The following is a 23,730-nucleotide window of genomic DNA, read 5'->3' as shown; positions in this document are numbered from 1 at the left end:
TTCGATTCCCGGCTTGGGTCACTGTCTGTGCGGAGTCTGCACGTTCTCCCCGTGTCTGCGTGGGTTTCCTCCGGGTGCTCCGGTTTCCTCCCACACTCCAAAGATAGAATCCCAACAGTGCAGAAGGAGGCCATTTGGCCCATCGAGTCTGCACTGACCACAATCCCACCCACACCCTCTCCCCGTAACCCCAAGTATTTATTCTGCTAATCCCCCTGACAATAAGGGACAATTTAGCATGGCCAATCCACCTAACCCACACATCTTTGGACTGTGGGAGAAAACTGGAGCACCCGGAGGAAACCCACGCAGACACGGGGAGAACATGCAAACTCCACACAGACAGTGACCCAAGCCGGAAATCGAACCCGGCTTCCTGACTCTGTGAGGCAGCAGTGCCAACCACTGCGCCACCGTGCCGCCATGTGCGGGTAAGGTGGATTGACCATGCTAAATTGCCCCTTAGTGTCAGGGGGATATACAGGGTAAATATGTGGGGTTACAGGGATAAGGCCTGGGTAGGATGGTTGTCGGTGCAGACTCGATGGGCCGAATGGCCTCCTTCAGCACTGTAGTGATTCTATGAACCTATGATTCTTGAGCCGCTGCAGTCCCTGTGGTGTAGGTACACCCACAGTGCTGTTAGGGAGGGAGTCACATGATTTTTACCCAGCAACAGTGAAGGAAAGGCCGATATATTTCCAAGTCAGGATGGTGAGTGGCTTGGAGGGGAACTTATAGGTGGTGGCGTTCCCAGGTATCTGCTGCCCTTGTCCTTCTAGATGGTAGTGGTTTTGTGCGTTTGCTGTCTAAGGAGCCTTGGCGAGTTGCTGCAGTGAATTTTGTAGACGGTACACACGGCTGCCACTGTGCGTCAGTGGTGGAGGGAGTGAATGTTTAAGGTGGTGGATGGGGTGTCGAACGAACGGGCTACTTAGTCCTAGAGAAAAAGGATTAAGAAAAGGACTTCCATCTATATAACAGGACATCCCAAAGCTCTTCAGAGCCAATGAAATACTTTCGATGTGTAGTCACTGTTGTGACATAGGAAACATCACAATTTGTGCACAGCAAGATCCCACAACCAGCACCGTAATAATGGCCCAATTACCTGCGTTCGTGATGAAGGTTATGTACTGAACCAGGACACTAGGGAAAACTCGGCTGTTATTTGTAACGGAATCTTTCCCGTACACCTGAGATACCAGATGGGGCCTCAATTTAACCCCTCACCTGATATTCGAGTGAAGTGATGGTGAGGAGATTGTAACTTCCCTCAGCATTCCTATTCCCACGCCAGCTGGGATTAGATGTCGGGAAATCTCCTGGGATTCCTGCACTGGATCCTCAAACAAAGTGCGATTTCTGGAATCTCGGGTGGTGTCCCATGGGAATACAGTGCTTGTTCTGGGCACTGCCCTCGGGAAATCTATCTGGGACCTGGAGGGCTGCCTCACCGGCTCACTGTCATGGCTAACAAGGTTAAACTATAAGGACAGGTTGCTTAGAAGGACAAGGGCAGCAGATACCTGGGAACGCCACCACCTGGAGGTTCCCCTCCAAGCCACTCGCCAGCCTGACTTGGAAATATATCGGCCGTTCCTTCACTGTCGCTGGGTCAAAATCCTGGAACTCCCTCCGTAACAGCACTGTGGATGTGCCTACCCCACAAGGACTGCAGCGCTTCAAGAAGGCAGCTCAGCACCACCTTCTCAAAGGGGTAAGGAGGGATGGGCAATAAATGCTGGCCTAGCCAGTAGCGCCCACATCCCATAAATTAATTTTTTTAAAACTTGTCCAACCTCTCCGAGAACCATAGAATTCATACAATGGAGAAGGAGGCCATTCAGCCCATCGAATGTGCACAATTCTCTGACAGAGCACCTTATCCAGGTCCACCCCCGCCTTTGGCTGACTTGATTGTGGCCTCAATTCCACTTCCCTGTCTGCCCCCAATGGGGTACCTATTGAGTTTGGAGATCCGATTGTCCGTTAGTTTATCTTCCCCACAAAGACAAACTAATTTGTCGGGCTTAAGTACGGGGACTACAGGAGCAGCCCATTCTGCAAATTGCACGGCCTTATTATATCCAGACTTTCAAGACCAAGGTTTACGTTGCCCCCTGATGCCGCACTGGCTCTGAAGTACCGATGTGCAGCATCAGGGTCAACGTAAACCTTGGTCTTGGCTGCTTCTACTTTCTCCCAGTTCTCCTGAGAATCTCCAGGGCATCTACTGATAACTTTGTACAGTTGTACAAATGTGAGGTCATGCATTTTGGAAGGTCTAATACAGATGGGAAATATACAGTGAATGGCAGAACCCTTAGGCAGAGGGATCTGGGTGTACAGGTACACAGGTCACTGAAAGTGGCAATGCAGGTGGAGAAGGTAGTCAAGAAGGAATATGGCATGCTTGCCTGCATCGGCCGGGGTATTCATCTAGTTGTCCCTTAAATGCCGCTATCGTACCTGCTCCCACCACCTCCCCGGGCAGCGCGTTCCAGACATTCACCACCCTCTGTGTAAAAAACTTGCCTCGCACATCTCCTCTAAACTTCTCCCCACGCACCTTAAACCTATGTCCCCTAGTACTTGACTTTTCTACCCTGGGAAAGAACATCTGACTATCCACTCTGTCCAGGCCACTCATAATCTTGTAAACCTCTATCAGGTCACCCGTTCAACCTCCATCGTTCCAGTGAGAACAAACCGAGTTTATCCAATCTCTTCTCAGAGGTAATGCCCTTATTATTAAGACATTTAAGAGCGCTGGGCCAAGGCTGCTGTAGACAGGTGGTGGAGCGATGGAAATCGGGGATGAATTAGGAAGCAGGATTGGAGGAGAGCACAGATTTTGGAAAACTTTAAAGGGTTGGAGAAAGGCCAGATAAAAAAACCACCCTCCTTTCCAACTAAACCTTCCAAAAAGAGAAAGGCCCCTGGATTAGAATCCAGAATGTTATAAATGTAAGTAGTTAGTGAGCTGACTCGTGTGCTCAGCATTGAGAGAGCAGCAGGTTTAGGGAATTGTTAAAGTTTATTTATTATTGTCACAAGTAAGGCTTACATTAACACTGCAATGAAGTTACTGTGAAAACCCCCTAGTCGTCACATTCTGGGGCTTCCTCAGGCCAATGCACCCTAACCAGCACGTCTTTCAGACTGTGGGAGGAAACCGGAGCACCCGGAGGAAACCCATGCAGACACAATCAGGATACGGGGTTGGCCATTTAGGACTGAGATGAGGAGACATTTCTTCACTCAGAAGGTGGCGAATCGGTGGAATTCTCATGGAGGCCAAATCGCTGAATATATTTAAGCAGGAGATAAATATCTAGACTCTAAAGGTGTCAAGGGGCAGAGGGAGAGTGTGGCACTGAGGATCAGCCATGATCATAATGAATGGTAGAACAGGCTCAAAGGGCCTAAAGGCCTCCTGTTTTCAATGTTTGAGGATAAGGGGTAAACCTTTCAGTTTATTTATTAATGTCACAAGTAAGGTTTACATTAACACTGCAATGAAGTTACTGTGAAAATCCTCTAGCCGCCACACTCTGGTGCCTGTTCGGGTTACACTGAGGGAGAATTTAGCACGGCCAATGCACCCTAACCAGCACGCCTTTGGACTGTGGGAGGAAACCGGAGCACCCGATGGAAACCCACGCAGACACGGGGAGAACGTGCAGACTCCGCACAGAGAGTGACCCAAGCCGGGAATCGAACCTGGATCCCTGGTGCTGTGAGGCAGCAGTGCTAACCACTGTGCCACCGTTCGATTCCCAGATTGGGTCACTGTCTGTGTGGAGTTTGCACATTCTCCCCGTGTCTGCGTGGGTTTCCTCCGGGTGCTCCAGTTTCCTCCCACAGTCTGAAAGACGTGCCTGTTAGGTGGATTGGCCATGATAAATTGCCCCTTAGTGTCCAGGGATGTGTGGGTTAGGGGGATAAGTAGAGTCAATATGTGGGATTACGGGGATAGGGCCGGGGTGGGATTGTGGTCGGTACAGGCTCGATGGGCCGAATGGCCTCCTTCTGCAGTGTAGGGATTCTATGATGTGAACTCTGGTGTCAAATATATTCATGATGTGGAATTCACAAAACAAGTCAGTCACCCAGATGCTGGGACAGAACACTAATGCTTTATTCCAGTAGCTCAATGCTGCTCTCAATGCAGCCAGACATACAGAGTTATCATTTTCTATAGAGACAGGAATAAAGAGCCCCATTTAATGATCAGTTGAAGCACAGAACCCACTCTGCAGTAATACATGGACTGTTAAAGAATTCATTAAACTATTTGCAGAATTTCCCCATTTCTTCTCTGCCATTGGCTGATGGTAAGGTTGATCAGACACTGGCAACAGCGAGTTCGAAGCACTCGACACCATCCAGGACAAAGCAGCCGCTTGATTGGCATCACATCCACAAACATCCACTCCCTCCACCACCGACGCTCAGTAGCAGCGGTGTGTACCATCTACAAGATGCACTGCAGCAATTCGCTGGGCCAGCATTTGTTACCCATCCCTAATTGGCCCCGAACTGAGTGTCTCGCTCGGCCATTTCGGAGGGCGGTTAAGAGTCGACCACATTAGGTGGATCTGGAGTCACATGTGGGCCAGACCCGGGTAAGGATGGCGGATTTCCTTCCCTGAAGGACTGTGGTGCCCCAGATGGGTTTTTATGACAGTTGACAATGGTTCCATGGCCACCATTCGGCTATCAATTCTAGATATTTATTGGCCAAAATTTTCTGACTTCCTGTTGGCCAGGTATTCTGGCCGTGCTAATGCCAGGGACGGGGACAGGGGTGGGGGGGGACATCCTTTGGGAAACCTGTTGTGCAAGAAGCACAGAAAATCCCACCGCTAGTATTCAAATTTCACTATCTGCCGTGGCGGGATTTGAACCTGGGTACTCAGAGCATTACCCTGAGTCTCTGGATAGCTAGTCCAGTGACAATACCACTACACCACCACCTCCCAGTCCACCACCCTTTCATGCAGCATGTTCCAGATCACAACTCATTGTGGAATTATTATTTTCCTCTTGTGGGTCCCCCCAAGCCCCACCCTTTGTTCTTTTACCAAATCTCTGGAGTTCCTCCTGCCTCTGGACACATACCCCGTCCTTATTTAATATCTCAAAGCCCGGCAAAGTTTCCAGAATCTCCTCTAATCCCAATTTCCCTACTCCCCCTCAGGTAACAGGAAAGTCCCTCATCAGTGGTACCTGTTCCAGGTAAACCTCGTCCGTAACTACTCGGTGGGTGTGACGTTCTTCCCAAAGGCCAGTGTCCATTGACACGTCAATGGGCTACTTTAGTGATCAGATGTGTTGGGAACCAATGTCTGGTTGGCTTTGTTCTAAAGTTTATTTATTAGTTATTAGTGTCACAAGTAGTTTTACATTAAAACTGCAATGAAGTTACTGTGAAAATCCCCTAGTCGCCACACTCCGGCGCCTGTTCGGGTACACTGAGGGAGAATTTAGCACGGCCAATGTACCTAACCAGAACGCCTTTAGGACTGTGGGAGGAAACCGGAGCACCTGGAGGAAACCCACGCAGACACGGGGAGAACGTGCAGACTCCACATAGACAGTGACCCAAGCCGGGAATCGAACCCGGTCCCTGGCGCTGTGAGGCAGCAGTGCTCACCACTGATTTCTCTTTCACTAAACCATGGTGACTCTTCCCAATTACCTTGAGTTTTTCAAAGTGCCCAGCTATGACATCCTTAATGATCAATTTCTAGCACCTTCCCTGCAACAGTCGTCATGTTAACTGGACTATCATTTTCTGCCTTCCTCCCTTCTGAACTGTACTAGCCATGTAAATACTGTGACTATCAGAGCAGGTCAGAGGCTGCGAATCCTGTGGCGAGTAATTCACCTCCTGATTTCCCAGACCCTGTAGCCACCATCTACAAGGCACAAGTCGGGAGTGTGATGGAATACTCTCCACTTGCTTGGATGGGTGCAGCTCCAACAACACTCAAGAAGCTCAACACCATCCAGGACAAAGCATCCCGCTTGATTGGCACCACATCCACAAACATTCACTCCCTCCACCATGACACATCTACAAGTTGTACCATCTACAAGATGCACTGCAGGAACTCACCAAGGCTCCTTAGGCAACGCCTTGCAAACACACGGCCACTTCCATCAAGAAGGACAACAGCAGCAGATACCTGGGAACATCACCACCTGCAAGTTCCCCTCCAAACCACTCACCATCCTGACTTGGAAATATATAGGTCTTTCCTTCACTGTTGCGGAGTCAAAATCCTGGGACTCCCTCCCGAACAGCACTGTGGGTGATGCAGAGGTTCAAGAAGGCAGCTCGCCATCACCACCTTCTGAAGGGCAATTTAAGGATGGGCAATGAATGCTGACCTAGCCAGAGATGCCCACATCCTGTGAATGAATAAACTCACTTTACTTATCCTTTTCCTGTTTAAATACTTGGAGAAACTCTTGCTATCTGTGTCTACATTCCAAGCTAGCTTCCTCTCATGCTCTAATCTTGTTCTCCTGATGAACCTTAATCATTCTCCGCTGTTCTTTACATTCTGACCAACAATCTGACCTCATCTTCACGTTGAGGTGGTGGTCCCAAAACCAGCTCGGGCAAGATGGCCGATCCCGGGGGAGTTGCGGGGGCGGGGGGGGGGGGGCGGTCATTGGGAAACCGGAGCGTCACATTCCTGCTCTCACCGAGGACGGAAAATCCTGCCCGACATTCACTGAGTGATTCAAGAAGCAAAAATCCGGCTGCTTTGTAAAATCCCGCATTGCTTCACCCAAGCAGAAAATTCCATTGCGGATAAGTCACCGCCTGTCTTCAATGGGAACGGAATTCCTGAGCGAGTCATCAGCCACGCTTGAATAGAGGGCTCGGAATGAAACATTGAAAACAGGAGCAGGAAGAGGCCATTCAGCCCTTCGAGCCTGTTCTACCATTCATTATGATCATGGCTGATCCTCAGTGTCTACTCCCACACTCTCCCCCTGCCCCTTGACACCTTTAGAGTCTAGATATCTATCTCCTTAAATATATTCAGCGATTGGGCCTCCCTGAGAATTCCAGAGGTTCACCACCTTCTGAGTGAAGAAATGTCTCCTCATCACAGACCTAAATGGCCAACCCCGTATCCTGATTTGATTTATTATTGTCACATGTATTAACATACAGTGAAAAGTATTGTTTCTTGCATGCTATACAGACAAAGCATACCGTTCATAGAGAAGGAAATGAGAGAGTGCGGAATGTAATGTTACAGTCATAGCTAGGGTGTAGAGAAAGATTAACATAATGCAAGGTAGGTCCATTCAAGAGTCTGATGGCAGCAGGGAAGAAGCTGTTCTTGAGTCGGTTGGTACGTGTTTTAAGACTTAAAGTTTACGTTTAAAGTGTATTTATTAGTCACAAGTAGGCTTACATTAACACTGCAATGAAGTTACTGCGAAAATCCCCTAGTCGCCACACTCTGGCGCCTGTTCGGGTACACTGAGGGACAATTTAGCACGGCCAATGCACCCTAACCAGCACGTCTTTCAGTCTGTGGGAGGAAACCGGAGCACGTGGAGGAAACCCACGCAGACACGGGGAGAACGTGCAGACTCCATACAGACATTGACCCAAGCCGGGAATCGAACCCAATTCCCTGGCGCTGTGAGGCAGCAGTGCTAACCACTGTGCCACAGTGAGTGACAATTTAGAGACCAGACTACAGCTGTAGTCCAGGTAGTTGTGGGAGTCGGTGGGCTTGTAACGGATACTAATGGACAGTTTATCACCAGAAATGGAGACAGAGAGGTCAAGGAAAGGAAGAGAAGTGTCGGAGATGGACCATGTGATAGAGGGGTGGAAACTGGAAGCAGAAGTGATAAATTTTTCCAGGTCCAGACGAGAGCGTAAAGTGGCACCGAAACAGTCATCAATGTACCGATAAAGGAGTTGTGGGTGGAGGCCGGAGTAGGACTGGAACAGGGAATCTCCACATAGCCCATAAAGAGACAGGCATAACCGGGACCCATGCGGGTGCCCAGAGCCACAACTTTCATTGGGAGGAAGTGAGACGAGTTAAAGGAGAGATTGTTGAGTGAGAGAATCAGTTCAGCCAGACAGAGGAGCATGGTGGTGGACAGGGATTGTAATCGACACTTCCACCCTCGGAAAAAGCCTCTGACTATCCACCCTGTCTGTGCCTCTCATAATTCTTGTAGACCTCTCTCAGGTCTCCCCTCAGCCTCAGTCTTTCCAGTGAAAACAGTCCTAGTTTATTCAACCTCTCCTCATAGCCAATGCCCTCGAGACCAGGCAACATCCTGGTGAAGCTTCTTTGCACTCTCTCCAAAGCTTCCATGTCCTTCTGGCAGTGTGGTGACCAGAACTGCACGCAATACTCCAAATGCGGCCCAGCCAAGGTTTTATATAGCTGCAACATGATTTCCCAACTCTGTGCCCCGGCTGATGAAGGCAAGCATGCCATTTGCCTTCTTAATCACCTTGGCCACCTGTGTTGCTACTGTGTCACCCCAAAGTATTTATTTGTTACATGGTTGCTTGTGGGATCTTGCTGTGTATAAGGTGGCTGCTGCGTTTCCTACATTACAACAGAGACCAGACCTCAAGAGGATTTCATTGGCTGTAAGGTCATTTGTGTGTTACGAAATGTTCTACCTAAGTCTTCCTTTAACCTTTATGGGTGGTACAGTGGTTAGCACCATTGCCTCACAGCGCCAGGGATCCGGGTTCGATTCCCGCCTTGGGTCACTGTCTGTGCGGAGTCTGCACATTCTCCCCGTGTCTGCGTGGGTTTCCTCCGGGTGCTCCAGGTTCCTCCCACAGTCCAAAGATGTGCAGGCTAGGTGGATTGGCCATGATAAATTGCCCCTTAGTGCCAGGGGGACTAGCTAGGCTAAATGCATGGGGATTATGAGGATAGGGCCGGGGTGGGATTGAGGTCAGTGCAGACTCGATGGGCCGAATGGCCTCCTTCTGCACTGTAGGAATCTATGAATATCACTCTCTACAAATCAAATGTCAGATTTCACAGACCTTCAACAATAATCATGTGACAAGACAGTAATCATGTGACGGGATTAGTGATCCAGAGACCCAGACTAATGTTCTCTGGACACGGGTTCAAATCCCACCGCGGCGGCTGGTGAAATTTAAATTCAGTTCATAAATCCGGGAAAATAAACTATCAATAATTGTCATAAAAACCCATCTGGTTCACCAATGTTCCTTTATTATTTTTATTTATTTATTAGTGTCACAGGTAGGCTTACATTAGCACTGCAATGAAGTTACTGTGAAAATCCTCTAGTCGCCACACTCCGGCGCCTGTTCGGGTACACTGAGGGAGAATTTAGCACCTAACCAGCACGTCTTTCGGACTGCGGCGCATCCGAAGGAAACCCACGCAGACACGGGGAGAACGTGCAGACTCCACACAGACAGTGACCCAAACCGGGAATCAAACCCGGGTCCCTGGCGCTGTGAGGCAGCAGTGCCAACCACTGTGCCGCCCTCACCTGAGGGATGGCGATCCTCGGGTTAAATCACCACCAGCCCAGCTCTCCCACCCCCATCTCAAAGGGGAGAGCAGCCTATGGTCATCTGGGACTATGGTGATTTTATTTTTTTTAAGTAATGAGCTGTAATCTGGAGAGCGTTGCCTGAGGGATGATGAAAAGTCAGTCGTGACTTTTGACCAGGAATGTGCAGGGTTATGAGAGCTCTCGCAAAGAACAATGGTCTCCTTCAGCGTTAGAACATAAGAACTAGGAGCAGTAGGCCATCTGGTCCCTCGAGCCTGCTCCGTCATTCAATAAGATCATGGCTGATCTGAGAGTGGACTCAGCTCCACTTACCCGCCCGCTCACCATAACCCTTAATTCCTTTACTGTTCAAAAATGTATCTATCCTTGCCTTAAAAACATTCAATGAGGTAGCCTCAACTGCTTCACTGGGCAGGGAATTCCACAGATTCACAACCCTTCGGGTGAAGAAGTTCCTCCTCAACTTAGTCCTAAATCTGCCCCCCTTTATTTTGAGGCCATGCCCCCTAGTTCTAGTTTCACACACCAGTGGAAACAACCTCCCTACTTCTATCTTATCTATTCCCTTCATAATCTTATATGTTTCAATAAGATCTCCCCTCATCCTTCTGAATTCTAATGAGTATAGTCCTAGTCTACTCAGTCTCCCCTCATAAGCCAACCCTCTCAACTCAGGAATCAACCTAGTGAATCTCCCCTGCATCCCCTCCAGTACCAGTATATCCTTAGAATCATAGAATCCCTACATTGGTCTGAAAGAGCATCTTACCCGGACCCTCTCCCCGTAACCCCACACATTTAGCACGACCAATCCATCTAACCTGCACATCTTTGGAGTGTGGGAGGAAGCCGGAGCACCCGGAGGAAACCCACACAGACATGGGGAGAACGTACAGACTCCACACAGTGACCCAAGTCGGGAATTGAACCCGGGTCCCTGATGCTGTGAGGCAGCAGTGCTAACCACTGTGCCTCCCTCTTTAGGGAAGGAAATCTGCCGTCCTTACCCGGTCTGGCCTGCATGTGACTCCAGAGCCACAGCAATGTGGTTACTATCCTCTTGAAATGGTAGGCACGCCACTCAGTTCAAGGACAATTAGAGATGGGGGACAAACACTGGGCCCGGCACCCATGTCCCATGAAAGAATAAGTAAAATATTCTCTGGGATTCAGAAGAATGAGACGGAAGATTCTTCAAGGGTGCAATGCTGAGAAGGTTTTTCTCTTCGCCCGAGTTCTATATCAGCCAAGGCGGGGGGGGGGGGGGGGGGGGGGTTCACCAGTTGGAACCAAGGTGAGGAGAAACCTCTTCACTCAGGTAGCTGTGAATCTTACAGGTTCATAAGATACAGAAGCAAAATTAGGCCATTCGGCCCATCGAGTCCGCTTCGCCATTCGACCATGGCTGATATGCTCCTCATCCCCATTTCCTGCCTTCTCCCCATAACCCTTCAACCCATTACCAATTAAAAATGTCTAACTTCTCCTTAAATTTACTCACTGTCCCAGCATCCACTGCACTTTGGGGGAGCGAATTCCACAGATTCACAACCCTTTGGGAGAAGTAGTTTCTCCTCAACTCTGTTTTAAACTTGCTACCCTTTATCCTAAGACTATGACCTCTCATCCTAGAATGCCCCACAAGAGGAAGCATCCACTCCACGTCTACTTTATCCATACCTTTTATCATCTTGTATACCTCAATTTGATCTCCCCTCATTCTTCTCAATTCCAGAGAGTATCGGCCTAAACTGTTCAATCTCTCTTCATACGACAAACCCCTCATCCCCGGAATCAATCAGGTGAACCTCCTCTGAACTGCCTCTGATGCCACTACATCTCTGGAATTCTCTACCTCAGAGCCTTGTGGATGCTCAGTAGTTGAATATATTTGAGATTCCTGGATTTAAGACCATAAGACATAGGAGCGGAAGTAAGGCCATTCGGCCCATCGAGTCCACTCCACCATTCAATCATGGTTGATTTCAACTCCATTTACCCGCTCTCTCCCCATAGCCCTTAATTCCTCGAGAAATCAAGATTTGAGACTTAAATGATGGACAAATTTAGATATTGAAGGTAGCTGCCATTCTATGCAGTGTGGATGGAATCATGTGACTCAGCTAAACTTTGGCAAATGGACTTCAATGTGAGGGATTTTACTTTGGACCAAAAGATAGAAAACTCCTTCCAGATGAAATAGCAAATTACCTGTATTTAATTAAGTATTCACTGCTCACAATGGTCTGCTCCACGTTCCATAGAATCCATACAGTGCAGAAGGCACGGTGGCACAGTGGTTAGCACTGCTGCCTCACAGTGCCAGAGACCCGAGTTCGATTCCCAGCTTGGGTCACTGTCTGTGTGGAGTCTGCATGTTCTCCTTGTGTCTGAGTGGGTTTCCTCCGGGTGCTCCGGTTTCCTCCCACAGTCCGAAAGGCGTGCTGGTTAGGTTCATTGGCCATGCTAAATTGCCCCTAGTGTCTGGGGGATTAGCAGGGTAAATATGTGGGGGTTACGGGAATAGGGCCTGGTGGGATTGTGGTCGGTGTAGAATCGATGGGCCGAATGGCCTCCTCCTGCACTGTTGGATTCTACAATTCCTCCGGATGCTCCGGTTTCCTCCTACAGTCTGAAAGATGTGCTGGTTAGGGTGCATTGGCCATGCTAAATTCTCCCTCAGTGTACCCGAACCGGAGTGTGGCAACTAGGGTATTTTCACAGTAACTTCATTGCAGTGTTAATGTAAGCCTACTTGTGATGCTAATTAAAAAAACTTAGGAGACCATTTGTCCCATCGAGTCTGCACCAACTCTCCGATAGAGCATCTTACCCAGGCCTACATCCCCCTCCCCTCACCCTATCCCCACACATTTAGCACGGCCAATCCACCTAACTCGCATATCTTTGGACTGTGGGAGGAAACCGGAGCACCCGGAGGAAACCCACGCAGACACGGGGAGAACGGTCAAACTCCACACAGACAGTGACCCGAGGCCGGGACTCGAACCCATGTCCCTGGCGCTGTGAGGCAGCAGTGCTAATCACTGGTCTCCTCCCCCTCCTATTGTTTTTGTTCTTTGTCGCCTGAAAGATCTACCGAATGGCCAGTGAGAGAGTCAAGACCCTTGGGAAAGACCAGAGTTTGACCCCCCACTAAAATAATCGACATTTCTTTGACATTTCGGGCAGCTCACTATCAGCTGAAAGTTGTGGAGTCACAAATTGTTCAACACTATTTCCATAATATTTAAGAAATTTATTTTATAAGTCTATTCTACAATGAAAAATACTCTTTTAAAATATTGCAATAACTTCATATCACACAGTGGTTTTCTCGATACATAACAGCTGTCTGCAGTGTATCACATTTTACCCTAATTCTGGAAAGCATTTTGTTACTGGATTACAAGTCAGTTCGTAATCTGTGATGTGAGATGAGGTGAGAGTGACTGCCCTTGGCATCAAGGCTGCATTCGACTGAGTGTGGCATCAAGGAGCCCTAGCCAAACTGGAGTCAATGGGTATCCACTGGTTGGAGTCATGCCCGGCACAAAGGAAGGTGGTTGTGGAGGGTCAGTCATCTCAGCTCCAGGACATCTCTGCAGGAGTCCCTCAGGGGAGTGTCCTGGACCCAACAATCTTAAGCTGCTTCATCAATGACCTTCCCTCCATCATAAGATGGGGATGTTCGCCGATGATTGCACAATGTTCAGCACCATTCGCGACTCCTCAGATACTGAAGCAGTCCTTGTCCAAACGCAGCAAGACCTGGACAATATCCAGGCTCGGGCTGACAAGTGGCAAATAACATTCACACCACACAAATGCCAGGCAATGACCATCTCCAACAAGTGAGAATCTAACCATCTCACCATGACATTCAATGGTGTTACCATCACTGAATCCCCCACTATCAACATCCTTGGGGTTACCCTTGAACAGAAACCGAACTGGACCCAGCCGTATAAATACAGTGGCTACAAGAGCAGGTCCGAGGCTGGGAATACTGTGGCGAGTAACTCACCGCCCGACTCCCCAAAACCTATCCACTATCTACAAGGCACAAGTCAGGAGTGTGATGGAATACTCCCCACTTGCCTGGATGGGTGCAGCTCCAACAACACGCAAGAAGCTCGACACCATCCAGGACAAAGCAGCCCCGCTTGATTGGCACCACATCCACAAACATCCACTCCCTCCACCACCGACGCTCAGTAGCAGCAGTGTGGACCATCTACAAGGTGCACTGCAGCAACTCACCAAAGATCCTTCCAAACCCACGACCACTACCACCTGGGCAGCAGATACCTGGGAACACCACCACCTGGAGGTTCCCCTCCAAGCCACTCACCATCCTGACTTGGAAATATATCGGCCGTTCCTTCACTGTCACTGGGTCAAAATCCTGGAACTCCCTCCCTAACAGCACTGTGGGTGTACCTACATCACATGGACTGCAGCGGGCTCAAGAAGGCAGCTCACCGCCACCTTCTCAAGGGGCAACTAAGGATGGGCAATAAATGCTGGGCCCAGCCAGCGACGCCCATGTTCTGTGAAAGAAAGAATAAGACGTTGACAACAGGGAACAGCAGGGGTGCTGGTCTGATGCTATCGGCATTTACCTGACGTCGGAAGCACCACCGGCTTAGCTGGAACACATTAATAAATACCCGGGGGTCACCGGAGCCAGAGAAAGGAGACTTCGGCACTTTCTAAAGCTGGGGGAGAGGGGCGGGTGGGGGTAACAGGCGACAGCTCCAGGCTGCTCATGTGACAGCTAGTTGCAGCTGAACTAAAAAAAACTGATTCTATAATTAGATTTGATTTATTATTGTCACATATATTGGGATACAGTGAAAAGTATTGTTTCTTGCGCACTGTTCAGACAAAGCATACTGTTCATAGAGAAGGGAAGGAGAGAGTGCAGAATGTAGTGTTTCAGTCTTAGCTAGGGTGTAGAGAAAGATTAACTTAATGCGAGGTAGGTCCATTCAAAAGTCTGACGGCAGCAGGGAAGAAGCTGTTCTTGAGTCGGTCGGTACGTGATCTCAGACTTTTGTATCTTTTTCCCGACGGGAGAAGGTGGAAGAGAGAATGTCCGGGGTGCGTGGGGTCCTTAATTAAAGCCTTACTTTGGTAAAGTGTCGAGATGCTTGACTGAGGGAGTGGGCTATAATTACCAAACAAAATTTGACACCCAGACAAAATGTGAAGGGATTAGGACAGCAGACCAGAATTTAAGCAGCATCTTAGAGCCACAGAATCCCTCCAGTGCAGAAAGAGGCCATTCAGCCCATCTTGCGGGGTGGAGAGAAAGGTTCCGGCTATTTGTTTTTGTAGCGTGCGGCCTTTTCATTGAAGAAGGCCGACACCTTTCGACCTGGACTTGGGCTAATTTTTCTTTGATGGCGACTTGTGTGTGGCTTGGACAGGAACCTCCGGGGAGCTGTGCAGCCAAGTGGCTTAGAGATGAGAGATGGGACAGGCCACACACACACGGATGGATAGGCCCTGACGCTGGTCACTGTGATGGACAGCTCCAGGGAGGTAATTCCAGCGCTTACGGCCCAGGCTGCTGAAGCCAGCGGTACAAGAGGTCAGAATTGGGGGGGGGGCGGGTACAGATATTTTGAGGGCTGTGGGGCTGGAGGAGGTTGCAGAGATTGGGGGGGGGGGGGGGGGGGAGAGCAAGCCATGGAAGGATTTGAAAGCAAGCCTGTAAATGTTCAAAGCGAGGGCCTGTCGGACCAGGAGCCAATGCACTTCAGTGAGCCCAGGGTGAGAGTGGGTGGAAGGGGCTGAGTTAGCAAATGGGAGGTTTTGGTTGGGATCAAAGTTGTTACTCAATATTTAATTGGAGGGGATTTGTACTGATCTGGGACAGGGGTGGGGGTCAGACAAGGTATAGAATCATAGAATCCCTACAGTGCAGAAGGAGGCCATTCGGCCCATCGAGTCTGCACCGACCACAATCCCACCCAGGCCCTATCCCTGCAACCCCACATATTTAGCCTGTTAATTAATCCCCCTGACACTAGGGTCAATTTAGCATGGCCAATTAACCTAACCTGCACATCTTTGGAGTGTGGGAGGAAACCGGAGCACCCGGAGGAAACCCACGCAGACACGAGGAGAACATGCAAACTCCAAACAGACAGTGACCCGAGGCTGGAATTGAACTCGGGTTCCTGGCGCTGTGAGGCAGCAGTGCTAACCACTGTGCCACCGTGCCACCCTAGTCGTGCGAGGCATGGGATGGGCCAATGTTGCTTCTGGATGGATGTAAGAATGGAAAATTAGAATGGAGTGCGTCAGATATGGAGGGAAAGGGGGAGCCAGAAAAGTTGCCAGCAACCCTGCTGACAATGTCCCTGACAGCTTGAAGCATCAATAGTTATGGGTGGCAGTGGGGAATCCAAACACTGGCGCTTCCGGTGCTAACTTGCCAATGCCTAAACAAGGGTCATGGTCGGAGGGGCAGTGCCAAGGATACTGAACTCTGCAGTTTTGGCCAATTGGACTTCCACAGTTGAAGGTTCCTCGGGTTGCTCAGGGCTATGTAGAACCATGCTCTCTGGATTTGGGCTAACTTTCCTTTCATTCTGTGATGGGATGTGAGCTTCGCTGACAAGGCCAATGTTTGTTGCCAGTCCCTAATTGTGCTTGAACTGAGTGGCTTGCTCGGCCATTTCAGAGGGGCAGTTAAGAGTGAACCCCATCAGTGCACCTTAATAGGGGCACATCTGCACAAGGGAGGTAGTGTGCGCTGCGCGTTAGGCAAACTGACACTTCAGGTGCATATATTTCACAGTATCTTTAGCCCAGAGACGCAAGCGTGATGATGAGTATCTGTCCATCTTAGAATCATAGGATCCCTACAGCGCAGGAGACCATTCAGCCCTTCGAATCTGCACCAACCGCAATCCCACCCAGGGCCTATGCCCGTAATCCCACATATTTACCCTGCTAATCCCCTGATACTAGAGTCAAGTTAGCATGGCCAATCAACCTAACCCACACATCTTTGGAGTGTGGGAGGAAACCGGAGCACCCGGAGGAAACCCACGGGGAGAACAGGCAAACGATCGGATTGGATGGCAGAGCAGGCTGGAGGGAGGGCTTCCTGTTGCCATGGTGCTGTGCACGACCTGCCAGTTTGGCGGTATCTGACATCATATTGTAACGGGGCAAGAACACACAAAATAATCAGATAAGCAATTATCAACAACCCACCACTGCGTCGCAGCCTTGTATCACATTGCCCCCAAATAGTGTTTTACACAACATTTAACAGCAAATAATAAACCACTTATAAAAAAAATTATTTTTTCTTAAACATAGCGGGCGGGAATTTTCAGCCAGGCTCGCCCGAAAAATGGGAAAATCCCTCTCGAGGTCAATGGATCTTTGCATGGTCCACCCCACTCCCGCAGCGGACGGGACGGGAAAATCCCACCCAATGGGTGTGTGATGGGACTGCCAGGCGTCTGGTCATATGACATGTTGACCCCCGCTCCCCCGCCTCCAGGGAAGGCTGCAGCCTCCCACCAGGACTTCCAAGCAGCCTCCAGGACCAAGTCACAGGAGAAGGATCATCATTTTCTTAAAAAATATATTAAAATTTTCAACATTTTTGCTTAATTAATTACGGGAGTTCGATCGACGGGCGGGAGTCGTCTGATCGACGTGGAGACTGCTCCCCTTCCCATTGGCTGGGCGGGCAAGTTGGGTGACCAGTGAGGGGAGCAGGCAGAGGTCAAGTGATGAAAGCTCCTGGAATACACCCGGTGGGAGTTGGCAACCCAGTGCCCCCAGTGGGGTTGGTACTGGGGTGGGGAGGGGGCATTGACAACCCAACGAGTAGCGATGGGTGCAGAATACAGTCAGCAACTCGACTGCATCAAACAATGAAAGTCCATTGGCAGCACCACGTTACCGTGGCAACGCCTAGGCCTGAGGTGCTAGGCCGGGGCTTTGGAAACAGAATTTGAAAGGCAGCAAGGTATTAAAAGTGATAACCTGTGGGTATACATTTATATATATACATATTCAACTTTAATTTCACAGCAGTGATCCACATTGGGAGAAGTTATTAAAAAGAAAAGGAGAAAGGCACAGGCTTGTCCTCTTCACAGTTCCTCATTCACAGGAAGTTCCACCATTTTGGATCAGTACTGAAGGCTTGGTGAGCATTGGATCGAACGTCTCTTCCCCTGAGGCCATACCAGGGGAGGGGTCTGTGAGGGAAAGCAAGAAGAAAACACGAAGAGTGACTTTCCCTTTACCCTCTCAAAAATGTCCCAAAATTCTCTACTCTTTCTCTCCCTGGACTCATCAATAGGCTTCATGCTGAGGTAGATCTGTTTTGAAGTTGATTTATTAGTGTCACAATTAGGCTTACATTAACACTGCAATGAAGTTACTGTGAAAATCCCCTAGTCGCCACACTCCGGCGCCTGTTGGGTACACTGAGGGAGAATTTAGCACGGCCAATGCACCTAACCAGCATGTCTTTCAGACTGTGGGAGGAAACCGGAGCACCCGGAGGAAACCCACGCAGACACGGGGGAGAATATGCAGACTCCACACAGACAGTGACCCAAGCCGGGAATCGAACCCGGGTCCCTGGCGCTGTGAGGCAGCAGTGCTAACCACTGTGCCACCCCCAAGAAGAGGTTGGTCACAGTAGCTCGCAGGTTTGGGGCAGGGGATGATGGAACTTGGTGCCAAGGACAAATATTTTGCTCCTTGATTTTTAACCGTCCAGGTCTTCAGCCTGGACCCCTCCCCTTCCCCCGTTACACTGGCATTGGGCCAGGAGGTGCCACCGGGATCAGCCTAGACCAGGTGGAAGGTGTAAGTCTGTTGGGAAAGTCTCACGTTCAGTAGCGCAGCCCAGTCCTCCCGCTGACACCAGGGGCCGTTGCACGCTGAGGATGTTCTGCCCAGCAACAGCTCTCTCATTGGCTGCGGCAGACCATCCTACGCGGATATAATCTGGAATGTACAAGCACAGAAACTGGTCCGAGCCGAGAGAGAGATTACACCCCACATGAGGCTGTTCCATCGCCAGGGGAGAGGGAAGGGGGTGGAGTGGGGGAGAGGGTGGGAGGGGTTAGGAAGGTGAGGGGGGGGGGAGGGGGGGGTGGGGTGGGGTGGGGGGAGGGGGGGTGGGGTGGGGGGAGGGGGGGTGGGGTGGGGGGAGGGGGGGGAGGTGAGGGGTTGGGAGGGTGGTGAAGGGGTGAGGGGGCAGAGGAGGTGAGGGGGTGTGGGGAGAGAGGGTCGGGGGTAAGGGGATGGGGTGCAGGGGTTGGAGGGGGTGAGAGGGTCAGAGGGTGAGGTGCACGGGGAGAGGGGGTGAGGGGGTGTGGGGGAGGGTCGGTGGGTCAGAGGGTGAGAGGGGGTTGGGGGGGGAGTGGGTGTTGCAGGGGTGAGGGGTGGGACCCACCTTCACTTGGTGATGCTGTTGAGTGAATCTTTTTCTTTGAGAGCCGCCATTGCCAGTTTGAGCTGCTCCTTCACCTGAGAGAGTTCCCGCTCCGTCCTGACCTTCATCACAGTTAACTCGGTGTAAATCTCGTTGTATCGGTCTGTCGCGTACTTCTTATCCTGGAGGGAGAGATTCCCCAGAAAAAAAACCCTGGTTACTCAGGGCACGGGGGAGCACCGCGGGGGGAGCACCGCGAGCGGGCACCGCGGGGGGAGCACCGTGTGCGGAGCACCGCGAGTGGGCACCGCGAGTGGGCACCGCGGGGGGAGCACCGCGAGCGGGCACCGCGGGGGAGCACCGCGAGCGGGCACTGCGGGGGGAGCACCATGGGGGGAGCACCGCGAGTGGGCACCGCAGGGGGAGCTCCGCGGGGGAGCACCGCGGGGGAGCACCGCGAGCGGGCACCGCGGGGGGAGCACCGCGAGCGGGCACCGCGGGGGGAGCACCGCGAGCGGGCACCGCGGGGGGAGCACCGCGGGGGGAGCACCGCGAGCGGGCACCGCGGGGCAGCACCGCGGGGGAGCACTGCGAGCGGGCACCGCGGGGGGAGCACCGCGAGCGGGCACCGCGGGGGGAGCATCGCGAGCGGGCACCGCGGGGGGAGCACCGCGAGCGGGCACCGCGGGGGGAGCACCGCGAGCGGGCACCGCGGGGAGCACCGCGAGCAGGCACCGCGGGGGGAGCACCGCGAGCGGGCACCGCGGGGCAGCACCGCGGGGGGAGCACCGCGAGCGGGCACCGCGGGGGAGCACCGCGAGCGGGCACCGCGGGGGGAGCACCGCGGGGGGAGCACCGCGGGGGGAGCACCGCGAGCGGGCACCGCGGGGGAGCACCGCGAGCGGGCACCGCGGGGGAGCCAAGTGGCACCGGGGGGGTGGGGGGGGACTGTGTGGAGCCATTCGGGGGCAGTGTGGGGCCACAGGTGGCGGGGTGTGGGCCCCCCCGGCATCTTCTCTACAAGGCGCTGCACTTACCCATTGCATTGACTGAAGCTCGTCCCGCAGGCACGTGGTCTCCCTCCTGAGGTTCTGCACTTCATTCTCCTTAATCCGCAGTAAGACCTGGGGATGTGCACAAACCGCAGTGAATTCACAGAGACCTCCCCCCCAACAAAGCAGCTTTTCCCGCTGTTTACAGCCGGATTAGAATCACATTGTACAACATGCCCTGAAATGTGCTAACGACTGGAATCTAATGAAGGGCCAGAGGGTGGGGTGGCACAGTGGTTAGCACTGCTGTTTCACAGCGCCAGGGACCCGGGTTCGATTCCCGGCTTGGGTCACTGTCTGTGTGGAGTTTGCACATTCTCCTCGTGTCTGCGTGGGTTTCCTCCGGGTGCTCCGGTTTTCTCCCACAGTCCGAAAGATGTGTTGGTTAGGGTGCATTGGCCGTGCTCAGTGAACCCGAACAAGCGCCGGAGTGTGGCGACTAGGGGATTTTTACAGTAACTTCATTGCAGTGTAAATATAAGCCTTTTGATTTGATTTAGTGTAGAGAAAGATCAACTTAGAGCTGGAATATAGTTGAAGAGCTCGGGTAGTTTATATGGAGAATAATGTACACACTGGAGTGGTTTACAATCTGCAATCTGATCGAGGGGGTTTAGTTGGTTTATATTTAGAAATGGATAGTGACAGTGAGCTGAAATCTAAATCGAGCGATTCAGCCTCGCTTAGATATAGAAAACAGTAAGATGACATGTTCAGCAGTGGGTTCAAGCCTAGAAATTAATTGAGGGGTTCAATTGGCTTATACGTAATAGATATCAGGTTAGAATCTATGTGCTGGGCGGACTTGAAACTGGGAGAGTTCCAGATCTGTTTTCTGTGCGTGTTTTCAGGCTCCCTCATACGCACGCTGCCTGCAAAAATATCAGTGGCTCACTACAGAAGTCTGCGGGAGGTACTTCGGGTGCCCGAAAGCCTGCAGAGGGAGATAGCGCGCATGTGCAGACCTCTGATGCCGCACATGCGCATGAACAGTAGCAGGGGTCTGACAGACAAGAGAGAGAGCTGTCGGGCCCCTGCTGCTTACTGCAGGCAGCCTGATGCAGCACCCACCCAACCCCCCCCACAATTGTGAGGGCCCGTGGCCTGAGATGTGGCCCTCATGGACTCCCCACCCCCACCGATTGTGCACCCACCGCCCTCCACATTAGTTGCAGCAGGCCACCTCCCCCCCCCCCCCCCCCCCCCATTAGCCCACCCCCATTAGCCCCTCCCCAACTGGTTCCACCCCTAATGGCCCCACCCCCACTGGCCCCACCCCCTGGCACTGCCCAGGGTGGCACGGTGGCACAATGGTTAGCACTGCTGCCTCACAGCGCCAGGGACCCGGGTTCGATTCCCGGCTTGGGTCACTGTCTGTGCGGAGTCTGCACGTTCTCCCCGTGTCTGCGTGGGTTTCCTCCGGGTGCTGCGGTTTCCTCCCACAGTCCAAAAGATGTGCGGGTTAGGTTGATTGGCCATGGTAAATTGACCCTAGTGTCAAGGGCATTAGCAGGGTAAATACACGGGGTTATGGGGATAGGGCCTGGGTGGGATTGTGGTCGGTGCAGACTCGATGGACCGAATGGCCTCCTTCTGCACTGTACGAATTCTATGATTCTAACCAGCACGTCTTTCAGACTGTGGGAGGAAACTGGAGCATCCGGAGGAAACCCACGCAGACACGGGGAGAATGTGCAAACTCCACACAGTGACCCAAGCTGGGAATCGAACCCGGGTCCCTGGCACTGTGAGGCAGCAGTGCTAACCACTGTGCCACCGTGAGTGACAATCTGGAGACCAGACACTAGTCTTAGCTTCTACATTTTCCTTATCCACACACTCTCTCTTAAAAAAGACTGAGGCGTGACCTATTGGGTTCTTAAAATGATTTATTTTAACTCTTTAACAGAATGCGGGTGTCACTGGCTGGACCAGCATCTACTGCCCTTTCCTAGTTGCCCCTGAGGATGTGGAGGTGAACCGCCTTCTTGAACCGCTGCAGTCCATGTGGCGGCACAGTAGGTTAGTACTGCAGCCTCACAGCGCCAGGGACCCGGGTTCAATTCCAGCCTTGGGTCACTGTCTGTGCGGAGTCTGTGCATTCTCCCAGTGTCTGCGTGGGTTTCCTCCGGGTGCTCCGGTTTCCTCCTGTTGCTAAGTTGGTGTTTGTAAAATTATAAGAAAATTGTGAAATGCGAGGAGGTGACAGTGTTGCGTGGCCCCTTTAAAAGGTGGTGTTTTTTTCCCCTGTACTTATGGTGCCAGTACACAGACTGAAACATCGTTTCAAAGGCCAAACAGCAGGGTTGCCTTGGTAACGGGCTTCAGGCATTTGGATGCTTTGAATTTAGCCAATCAAATTTGAATCAGGCACTTAGCTACCAGCAACCTATTAGATTTGAAATTGATGTTTTGGTAACCTGAGAACCAATCATATTGTAGGGGATGTGGATATGTCATCACAGGTAGAAGAGAACAGGCAGTGGGACAAAAAGCAGAGAGTCACAGAAACTGTCCCCTGCCACAGCTCAGAGCTTTTAGCTCAAAGCCTCATCTGAAAAGCAGAGGTACCAAAAGTCAGAGGTTCCAGACAGAAGAAATCAACAGAGAAGATTCCGGAAGACGCTTTAGAGTAATTTAGAGAGTGAATAAAGGTTTTATTTGTTTATTAATAAGTGGGAATTGTATTTATCGAAACAGCATTCCATTAGAATATTGTTTTATTCAGTTTGTTAATAGTTTAGTTGACCTGTTCACTGTTAGTTAGATAAATAAAGTGTTACTTGTTTATTTTACAGTGTCTCAGGTAGTTATTTTGATTCAACCAGAAAAAGTTATTAAAGATCGCACCACTTCACACTCACTTTTAACAGATTATGAGGCGAGCTATTCCTCTTTGAGTGGTTGGCAATTGGTCTGATCAGTCTCCACTTTTACCTCACTGTTATTTTTGGGATCACGCTTACTGGTGTAACAACTATTTTTGTTCTGCATTGCTATTAACACAGTGTTACATACTATAGAATCACTCAGTACAGTAGACGATTCTTCAGCCTATCATGTCGATGCCTGCTTTTTAAGAGAGCTATGTGACTGGAGAAAGAGCCAGAGGCTTTTGGCCTTTTAAGTATTTACGCAATTCCCTTTGACCCCCAAGAACATGATGCAAGGTGATATGTCTACCTGCAATGTTTTTGCAAAGCAACGACTTGTAGGGTGATGGGGAACAAGAGGAGGGGAGTGAAACTAATTGGGTGGTTCTTTCTAAGGGCCAGTACAGACGTGGATGGGCCGAGTGACCTCCTTCTGCGCTGGACGATCCTTGACCTTCGAACCACTTTCTTGCCAACTGGTCCATGATTCAGTGAAAAGCCAGCCCCCACCTTCCGGTCTTACCTCCAATTCACAGGTATCTCTGTCACTGGTCACAGCTAAATTCCCAACATGTCCCTGGCTCTTCCCTGTGACAAGCGTTCGTATTCGGGCAATCTCCTCCGACAACTGGCCGTTCAACTCCTGCAGGAGAAAGAAAGAAATATCAGAAATGAGATGCGAGTGAAGCTCTCGGTGACAGTTGGCCGGTTCAGAGTGTGCATCCACATGTAATCACCCAGCTTCAGGGGAGTGTTCGAACAGCTCCAACTTATTCAGGGTTATCATAGTTATGTT

At 51.0% G+C, this 23,730-nt stretch overlaps 1 protein-coding gene across 2 annotated transcripts in view; it reads right to left on the bottom strand.

Annotated features, from left to right (window-relative positions):
- Positions 1–12,453: 12,453 nt before the first annotated feature.
- triobpb (TRIO and F-actin binding protein b) overlaps positions 12,454–23,730 on the bottom strand; it is a 124,510-nt gene continuing 113,233 nt past the window's right edge. For both annotated transcript variants that reach the window (XM_078237581.1, XM_078237582.1), the window contains exons 12-15: positions 23,458–23,577; positions 20,047–20,133; positions 19,031–19,191; positions 12,454–17,819 (exon numbers count right to left, since the gene is read on the bottom strand). In XM_078237581.1, the coding sequence (XP_078093707.1) occupies positions 19,033–19,191; positions 20,047–20,133; positions 23,458–23,577 (366 nt within the window). In that variant the 3' untranslated portion in view covers positions 12,454–17,819; positions 19,031–19,032. The remainder of the gene's footprint in view (positions 17,820–19,030; positions 19,192–20,046; positions 20,134–23,457; positions 23,578–23,730) is intronic.

The sequence above is a fragment of the Mustelus asterias genome, chromosome 21 (assembly GCF_964213995.1).
Source record: "Mustelus asterias chromosome 21, sMusAst1.hap1.1, whole genome shotgun sequence".
Taxonomy (NCBI): Eukaryota; Metazoa; Chordata; class Chondrichthyes; order Carcharhiniformes; family Triakidae; genus Mustelus; species Mustelus asterias.
Note: the sequence above shows the minus strand (reverse complement) of the source record. Positions and strands in the feature narration are given on the sequence as shown.